The following is a 10,112-nucleotide window of genomic DNA, read 5'->3' on the forward strand; positions in this document are numbered from 1 at the left end:
TATCAGAGCATATTGAGAGGAGATATTTTATTTTATTTCTACTAACTTATTTCATGGTCGCACTTAAAATGCTATACATACAACAGAATTGTCAAAAGCTTCAGACGGTAATTTTTAGGAAGCAATGGTCATGAATAAAGACAAACATAAAGCAGAACAAGATGTGATAGTCTTTCCTCCATTTGGAATTCAACCACTCTAAATTCTTGGATTTGACTTTTTTTATATTTACAAGTTTCTGAAATGCTGGTTTCAAATAAGATCTGTTCATGGCCAGATTACCAAGCCCTAGCTACACTTAAATATTTATAACTTATGTAGTGCTCTAAATAAGTGTGAAAATTCTGTTTTTTTTAGGTGTGGATATAGTCACTGAGAGTGCAGGCCTCCACTCCCTCACTAACACCTGATGATAATTCATACCTGAGTGCATATGCCTTAAAACAGGAGTGTCTTACCTTTTGGCTTCCCTGGGCCGCACTGAGTAACATTTTGGTTTCCCTGGGCCACATCAAGTAAAGAGAAATTGTCTTGCGCCACACATAAATTATATAATATAGTTAGTGAATATACATAATAAAAGTTATTTTTTATATTGTAAAGTTTGGAAAAATGAGAACAATATGAAACTAGTGGGAAATTTTACCTTGTTTTTATAAAACTAAATCTATCAATGTCTGGTTCAATGGTCACAAATCTTAGTGAGTTCTCAAAGTGCTTGTGAGAAATGTTTGTTCGAATTTTGCTCTTTGTGTGCTTCATAATTGAAAATAGCTGCTAAAAAATGTGTGCGTTGCCAAAAAGCAATGTGATGAATAAGGTGTGATTATGAACTTCAAAAATGGAACTACACATGGGGGTCACAAAGAAAATAAGTACTAAAAAACACACGATGTTAAAAGATCTTGTGGGGCTGCATTCCTAGCTGTCCTGGGCTGCATGTGGCCCTGAAGCTGTGGGGTGAACATGCCTCCCTTAAAATGTTGGGATCATGTCAGTCCAGGAACAGTAATCTCAGACCTTCCCTCTCTCCTCCTCACTATCACTTGGACCCTTGGAGCCAGCATCTATTTCTAAGTTTAAATATTTTAATCAGAGTCTAGTCCAGAGGTCTGGAGGGTTCTCCTATAAGTTTTGTAGATGAGGTGAGAGTGTCTCGTGCATACTTTGTAGCTAAAGCCTGATTCGGACTGACTCGTGTCTGCAAGAAGAAAGAATAAGCTTTCTTTTTTTACATTTTATCTCACTCCCCTCTAAAAAAGGAAGAAAAAACAAGCCAGGCTTATCTTTGTTTACTTCTGACAACAGTTCAATTCAAAAAATATATATTGAGTGTGACTATGTCTCAGGTGCCAGGAATATAATGACAACAGGGCTGTCATGAATCCTGCTGATAAGGATCTCACAGTCTAGCCAGAGGAGATAGATGCTCCAACACATGACTCCCTTGCCGTGTATTAAGGGATGTGGCATGGGCAGCTGAGGTGCTAACAGTGCACATGGCAGGAACATCTATGTGGGACTTGAGGGGTCAGAGGCCTTCTGAGGGAAGTTGTGTCTCCATGGAGCTGGAGTTTAAGCAGGAGTCAAGTCCCATGAAGATAGGGTAGGATATAGTAAGGGAGTTACAGGAAGAAAGGACTGGAGAGTAGAGACTGAAGTTAAATGTCACTTGATAGGAGTGGTTGTATGTATGCGGGAAGCCGGGCAGGAGTGGGTAGAATGGAGGCTGGTGGGGGAAGCCAGGTAGTAAAGGGACCGTGTTTTAAATTTCCTTAAGGAAATTTAAACTTCAACAAAGCAGTTAGAAAGTTCTTGCAGTAATTTAATCTTAGTTTGTATCTTGAATATAAGTGACAGAAGTCACCATTATTGAATAGAACAGTTAAATTTTTTTCTGCTTCATATTAAAATATTTTAGATATTATAGACTATTCAGAGATTCAAATGGAAGAATTCCTATAGTAAATTTCTCCTGGAGTTAAATCTGAAAAACTACCACTGCATGTTTATTTGTTTTTTCATTAGAAAATCAGAGCAGGTAAGGATCACTAACCTAATGATCACTGACAACACTCGATTTAGAGCAAAAACAAAAAAGAAAATCAGAGCAGGAAATCTCAATGTTTTTGCTACATAGGAAGCTCAAAATACATTCTATTTTGCAGTTCTTTGAGGTGTCATATATATAATTTTTTAAAGGCGTTTTCTGACAAAACCTGGAAAACCTGCTAGACAAATTCTAAAACAGACTATAACGCATATCATTTTTAATCTTTCTTTTAATTTTAATTTTCTGGTTGATATTGTTAACCATTCTGAATTTTCTCTTGGAGTAAATGGGTATAAATCATGTATATACCTTAAAGCAGAAACATCATTTGAATTTCCTGTCTTAACGTTTTAAACCAGCAACTTCAGTTCATACTTTCATAAGAAGAATTCTTTGCTCAAGACAGAGCAAAAAGGAAAATCACACTTAAGTTTTTGAAATTAAAGTATAACCAGAAGAATAACTGAACAGCTGGTTATTCTTTACTACTGTGGGTATCACTCGATAGCCCATTGATAGCCCGGAAGAGTAGGCACATACTTATACAGAAAGTGACCTGATCAGAGTCTTGAAAACCAGCATAGCACTTTTTTCTCATATTTGAGCTCTATGCATCTATGTGCATGCACCATACACACATGGGGAGTTTGACATGCCTTCTGTGGTCATACACTATGGATGTACATACACCTACCTCCCTTTCCCAAAGGATTAGCATTAGCTGGCATGCAACAGGTAAAGCAAATCAGCAATGCCCATGGCCTAACAACTCCTCCCCCATCACACACACACACACAAATTCAACCAAGTTGATGACATGGGAAGGGGGACCATGAAAAAATTAATAAGAAAGAGAAAGTGGAAAGAGAAAGAATTTTTCACCTGGACCTACCTGCCTCCTTTGGACTTGAATAGATCTTTACTCTTTAGTTTCAACATGGGCAACAGCAGTTAGACAAGATATGCACAATATTTGAAGTTGGACAAAAAAAGGATATGAGAGTTAAGAGACAATGAGTTCCTTAGGATGCTGTGTATATAAGCTTTTAATAGGTTTCTATCAAAATTTGGAAGAAAATTGAGATTTAATTTTTTAAATTAAATTGAATATGCAACACACAAAAGAATATGCCAATTTTTTACTTGACTACACATTTTACATCTTCAGATAACATTCAGTAACTTTTTAATATCAACTTGAATATATCACATTTAAATATTTTTATTGTTTGTAGACAGTCTTCCAGCAACATAATTAATTCCTTCCCTTCATCAAAAATCTGTAATGAAGCTTTCTTTCAACTAAAGATTTTGCCTTAGCATGACAGGTCTATGTTTAAATTAAAAAACAAATGTTTCTCTTATGCATGCTTGTTTTTTAAAGGAAGCAAAAAAGCAGGCCTTTTATGAATAAAGTATTTCAGAAAGGCATAGAACATTCTTTGATATTACAGTGATAATTATTTTAAAAGGTTATAATTTATCTTATACCATTTTATTACATACTTTTTTCCCCTAGAACTTACGAAATGTATCCTCCTGAGTCTAATTTCAAGTCTTTGAAAAGGATGTAGTCTTAAGAAATTAGAAAGGAATTTAAGCTTCAATTCATAAAGCATCATTTCCCCCCATGGGAATAGTTGGAAATTACATATTAACAGCACTCCTTTAATTTAATAGTCTGAGGAAACAGCATCTAAAAAAAGAAATAGTGAGGAGGAGGCCAGTGTGATGACAAATTACATTAAACAATATGATTACCCTTAGCCCTCATAGAGTACTTTCGATTTTCCAGATCTTTACAAGACACAAAATGGAAACTCTTAGTTCCCCAAGAGGTAGATGATGAACTTACTTTCCAGATAGGAAGCTGAGGCAATGAGATACCTTGCCACAGACTATAAAAGTGGTCAGCAGCAGAATCACAATTAGAAGAGGAAGGACCTAATTGCAGTTGTAAACATGGCTGCCCAAAACACGTCAATCGAATGGCAGGAATAATGTTGGTACATCCCTGTAGCCTGGGTTCTGTCTTACTGTATGACATGCAGAGCTGATGGAAGACGGAAACTTCATTTAAAGTTGACAGCCTGTCTATTCGCCAATGTCAAGCTCATGAGATCAACGTGAAGAATGATTATTTATGGTGACATCCTCATCCTCAGACTCAGGAATGTAGTCTGTGTTGAAACTACATAGAATGTATTTCAATAAACGAGATCAAGACATGAAAAGCAAAATTAAAGGATAGCTAATGCAATAGTACAACTTCAGTCCAATATTGCTACTATTATTCCCTACAAAGAGATGTTTGTGCATACAATTAAAAACAAATCATTGCACAATTAGATTTGAATTTTAGCTCATATCTTTATGAAGATGTCAGCTTTCATCCACATGTCCTTAAATTAGGAGGGAATAAGCATGGTATAATTTTGCTGTGTATTTCATTGAACACATCCCTTTCTTTAGAGTACAAAAATGTGTCCTTATCCACTGCAAAGCATTTTCCAAGCTCTTCAAATACATAAACACTAAAGAAAATTTGACTATTTCACCCAGCAGGGGTATTAGTCAAACAAGAAGGATGACCACACTAGAGATACACCCAGGTGGGAGATACTTTGTGGGAGGTGCAGGAAGATCAACAACTGCATTGTCTTGTCGGTGCAGGAGAATGATGTCCATCGGTGCCAACACACAGCTATTGTGTGAGTAGCCAGTACAGTAGGGACACGCTGACATAGACGACACATAGCGTTATCCAGTTTATTCTTCTGATTGGCGGCGGCCTGCGATTACCTGTTACGTGGAGAATGATCTTGGAAGAGAGGGTGCCACTAGAGTTTTGGGCCCGAGCCACATAGAGGCCTGCATCTGCCTCACATACCTTTGGAATGAACACCAAATGCTTTGTCTCCTTGTGGGAAACCTGTAAGTGCCCATCTGCAGACAATCTCTGGCCCTTCTTGTACCTGAAGCAGAGAGTCAGTTTTTAAAGTCAGGATTGCTGTTTATTCACACCATTTCCAAGTTATAAAAACTATTGCAAATAGGCCCATTTCCACTGCAATAGGATTAGCAGGAACTTTGTAGCTACAACAAATTCCAGTGAGGCTGTTTACCTTTCTATCTTTCTCTCTCTCTTTCCTTCCTTCTTTCTTTCCTTCCTTCTTTCTTTCCTTTCCTTCCTTCCTTCTTCAGACACTTTGTTGTCCAGGCTGGAGAACAGTTGTGCAATCATAGCTCACTGCAGCCTTGAATTCCTGGGTGCAAAGTGATCCTACACCTCAGCATCCTGAGTAACTGAGACTACAGGTACATGCCACCACATCCAGCTAATTTATTATTATTATTTTAGAAATGGGGTCTCACTATGTTGCTAGTCTTGAACTCCTGGCCTCAAGTAATCCTTCCACCTCAGCCCCCTAAGTAGCTGGAAGTATGAGCTGTTTCTCTTTCAAGCAGAGGTTGGTAACTGGTGGCCAGAGAATTGCTTTGTCTTGCTCAGATCATGTTTTTGAAAACCTGAATTTTTTGACAACTTTTAGCAACTGGAATATTATATATGAAAACCCAGATATCCAGCTACTCTAAAAAATAAACAAAAACAAATCATCTGGTCACACTGGGCTACCATTTGCTTATGGTAACAACGACCTAGAGTGTGAAATAGCATCTCATATTTGGCCCGCTTTATTCTTTCAGTCACTATGGAACAGCAGCTGTGACTCCTTGGAATTTGTATTGGAGGGAGACTCATCTGCCCCACCCTATTCATACCACAAGGTCCACATGACAAAACAGATGTGCTGTTTAGAGAAAGGCACGTGTACATCATCTCCTGATGAAATTAGCTCATTTAATTTTTGTAAATTGACTTCATTGGAAGAAGAAAACTATTTCTAACTATGAAAGATATATATATAACTGGATTATGACTGTTAATATATTTATAAAAGTTTCCTATGGATGTGAGCACTTAACTGCATCTTTTAATAAAGCAAATAACATGCTTATATTATATATTGAGATTCTTGTTTATTTATTTATGTTCACATTCTTCCACACAAGCAGTCATGGCAAATCTGAATCATTTTCTGTTCCCATTGTCTCAGTGACAATTTTGCATTTTTAAGTTTCTTAAGAATGCATGATTCTCTAATCGTTTTTAAATTGATACTTGAATTAATTTTTTGGTTGTAAACCTGATGACAAAATGTTTTTTCACAGGACTGCCACGGTTCTTCAACAATATATGTGTTGCAATGGTTCTTTAACTATATGTGCTAACCAAGTTATTTACTGTGTGGACAAAAACAAACACTGCAGACATTTTTCTTTGGGGTGAACTGAGATTTAATAATGAATTAAATATATTTTAAATTCATAAATATTAAGTTCCTGATTTGTAAAAAGCATGCAATTGTAAAAATAATAAAACAAAGAGCATAAGTGGTTGCACTACAGCACAAGTGCGGTTTCTTTTTAATAATTTGAGAAACCAAAGGTCTCTCCTAAGTTCTTTAGATAACTAGTTCATACTTCAGGTACCATCAATGGACATACAGTAATTGAAACTGTTAATGTCTACTGAAACATTATAAGTGCTATTTTACTTATCTTAGTTTATAAGTATAAGCACACTCTTACATATTGGTAGCTTTGTCCTCAAAGAAATCTACTTAAGATGGAGAAATTTCTAAACGTTTAAAAGTAACACACATATTGAGAAAGCTAGAACTACTTTTGTTGTTAACAACAGAAGGTGATTCAAAACCTTTATTCTACAGTTTGCTTTTACGAAAACAAATAGGCTAAAAAATAATGATGTCTCCAGAGTGAAATCACATTGTTCACAGCTCAATTATTATACTACCTTTCAAAAATGAGTTTATTGCCTGTCACCTGGAGCAACTGCAAAAGAAATAGTTTTATTCCACCTCTCATGTTGAGGAAATGTATCAAATGAGATCTCAGTAAAACAAATATTACCAAGATAGCATGTGTGACTGTTGGAAAGAGGAAAAAGATGAAATAGGTAAATGTGAGAAAAGGGAAATCTCAAATTCTTATGTGCTTTAATTGCATAAGAGACGTTAAACCAAGAAAATCTCATGCTTATGTGGAAATAGACAATAGGAAAGAATTTCAACCCACAATCTTTAGAAATGAGGAATGTTAAACTGAAAGAAAGACAAAAACAAGTATAATCAACTTGCAATGCTTCTGAAGTTTGTTAAATTATTTTATATGGTTACTTTTTTTTCTTAAGGGTGTTATTCATGCTGCTACAAAAATGAGAATTGGGGGTTTGATGTGAGATTGCACCATGCAGAGTTGCAGTATCCTAGAATATTAATCAGCTAGCTCTAAACCTTTAAGATAGTGCCCATAGAGTAATTTTCTCCGTGATTCAGTTTGTTTCTGTTTATGACTTGTCATTATAGGCTACCCACCATGTCAGTGTAGGTTCTGGAAATCCTGTTACTTCAACTTCCAAAGTCACTGGAGAACCTTCCACGACAGTTACATTAGACAGGAGCCTGGAGAAATTAGGTGCCTGGTCAGCTAGGCTGACCACGCTGTTCTTTGCTGATGGGCTTTTAATCTCTTCTCTTATTTGCTTCTGACAGCCCCGGCTGGTACCTGGTTGAAATTCGAGGCCGGAGAATGCATCAGGGGAAGCATGCGGCCTACCTCGGGTTTTAGTGAAGTTATCATCAGCATGCACTTTCTCCAGTGTTTGTAGCAAGACACCCTGTGCCTGGGGGTGCTGCTGGGAAGCTTGCTCATGCACCTCACTCAGCATGCTTTCTGGATGGTTAGCACTGATTCTTTGCAAGGCAGTACTCTTTTCCAGAAATCCTCTGGAGGTCAAGGGGGGCACAGCTTTGAGTTGGGAGTAAGCCTTCTCAAAATGGCTTGAAAATGTTTCTCTCTTATCATTGCATGCATCAGCAAAAGCCACAGGTGGTGGAAGAACAGATTCCTGGGCCTCCCCTGGACTGCTGGTCCTGGCCTGCACCCCGTGGCTCCTTATGTGAAGGTTGAGGGGGGAGCTGGAAGGCTCTTCCACCTCCATGTCAGATGGTACAAGAGGGGACTCAGGGCTTCCTGGGAGTGGAGGCAAGGAGATGTCATCAGGTGAAGCACACTCATATTCTTCTCCTGACAGCATGTCTTCAGGCAGGAGCAGGCCCTGGACACCGCCCTCCTTCTCAGTGGACAGCTTCAGGTCCCGTGGAAGCCCATCTTCCCCCGTTCCATTGATGGCCAAAATGTTTGCCACCTGGGCCTGTCCCTTGAAAAGAGAAAAGCCAAAGCTTTCTTAGTCATTCACTTTTCCCTCACCAGGTTCAATTAGAGCGACACTCAACTTCAGAGAGACAACTTGGGAAACCTACAGTGAGTTACCGCTGAAGAGGCTGGAACAGGGATTAAGGATGCGATGCCATTTGTCTGTCCAACTGGGGCACAGTCCCATCCCAGACTAAGAAATTGTTAAACTTTCCTCAAGTCTCTGATTAAAATGTGATAGACCTTGTGAAATAAAAGAGAGAAAGTCCTAGATTTCATCTGTAACGAAGTGGATGGACTGGATCAATGTCTTTCAAACTATGATCTGGGGTGTCTCCTCAACCAGAAAACTGTGCTTTGGTCCAGTTTGTCTATACTCCATGTGAACACACAGTTCCTGAACATTGTAGACCCCTCTGTTAGGTGATCCCTTGAACCCTCCCAAAATAACCTCTCTTCTCTTTCAAGAAAATCATTCTTTTTTAAAAAATAATAATTGAAGTAAAATACACATACCCCCAAATTTACCATGTTAATCATTTTTAAGTGTACAATGCGGTGGTATTAAGCACATTCATATTGTTGTGTAACCATCACCATCATCCCTCTCCAGAACTTTTTCACCTTTCCAAATTGAAACTCTGTAGCCATTAAACAATTAAACTCCCCAATTTCCCCTCTTCTCTCTGATTCAGCTTCTGGCAACCACCAGTTTCTATGAACTTGACTACTTTAATTACCACAGCTTGAGAAAGCCATTGTTAGTGACTTTTTAAATGTTTATATTCTTAAAATCCTTAATTTTATTCTTACATTGATAAAAAAAAATTATTGAGCACTTACTATATACTACGTATCCTGCTGTATTAGAGGGATAATTTGGTGAGTAAAAGTAGATACAGTCTCTGCAGTTATGGAGACAATAGCCTAGTGGGGCATGTAGGTATTAATGGAACAATCACGTGCGATGGTCTTTCCCAAGAGAGCACACTAAGATACAATGGAGCACCCGCCACTTGTCTCTCTTCCCCAATTGGAGTGTAGGAGAGGAGCCATGAATAGCAGTACTTGTTCCCTTTATTCACACTGTCCTAGTCTTTTTCCTCACTAATCCATATCCATCTCTTGTTTAAGAAGAGAATGAAATGTCCCCTTACATAAACTCAAAAGAACATTGAAGCTGAAAGGTGATCTTATCTATTCTAACCTGCTTGTATTATATCTACTTTCTATTCCTTTCCTCAGCATTTTGGGTATATTTCTACTTAGCAAGCACTGCTATTTGTCCCATTGCAACTAATGCACATAGGACAGTCATATCTTGCCTTGGCTTTGGTTTCTTCATATCAGACCTTACTCTTGCTCTTGACATACATTATATAAGTGATTTCACAGAAAATAAATGTGTTTTCAGGTTGAAGAGTCAAAGCAAAACAATGTTCCTTATATTATTCCACAGAGGTGACCTTTCCTCAGAGAAAGCAGTAACCCAGCTTAGAGAAAATGGTTTCCTTCAGCCATTTTCTACTAAATAATTGAAGTAAAATACACATACCCGCAAATTTATCATTGTAATCATTTTTAAGTGTACAATGCAGTGGTATCAAGCACATTCATATTGTTGTGCAACCATCACCATCATCCATCTCCAGAACTTTTTCATCTTTCCAAATTGAAACTCTGTAGCCATTAAACAATTAAACTCCCCAATTCCCCCTCTTCTTTCTTTTTTTTTTTTTTTTTTTTTTTTTTTTTTTTT

The 10,112-nt window shown here is 37.6% G+C and overlaps 1 protein-coding gene across 1 annotated transcript in view; it reads right to left on the reverse strand.

Annotated features, from left to right (window-relative positions):
• Positions 1-4,665: 4,665 nt before the first annotated feature.
• CCDC141 (coiled-coil domain containing 141) overlaps positions 4,666-10,112 on the reverse strand; it is a 223,786-nt gene continuing 218,339 nt past the window's right edge. The window contains exons 23-24 of the mRNA XM_008055343.2: positions 7,513-8,357; positions 4,666-5,028 (exon numbers count right to left, since the gene is read on the reverse strand). Of these exons, the coding sequence (XP_008053534.1) occupies positions 4,758-5,028; positions 7,513-8,357 (1,116 nt within the window). The 3' untranslated portion in view covers positions 4,666-4,757. The remainder of the gene's footprint in view (positions 5,029-7,512; positions 8,358-10,112) is intronic.

This window comes from Carlito syrichta, unplaced genomic scaffold (genome assembly GCF_000164805.1).
Source record: "Carlito syrichta isolate Samal-C Ts95f unplaced genomic scaffold, Tarsius_syrichta-2.0.1 Scaffold301826, whole genome shotgun sequence".
NCBI lineage: Eukaryota > Metazoa > Chordata > Mammalia > Primates > Tarsiidae > Carlito > Carlito syrichta.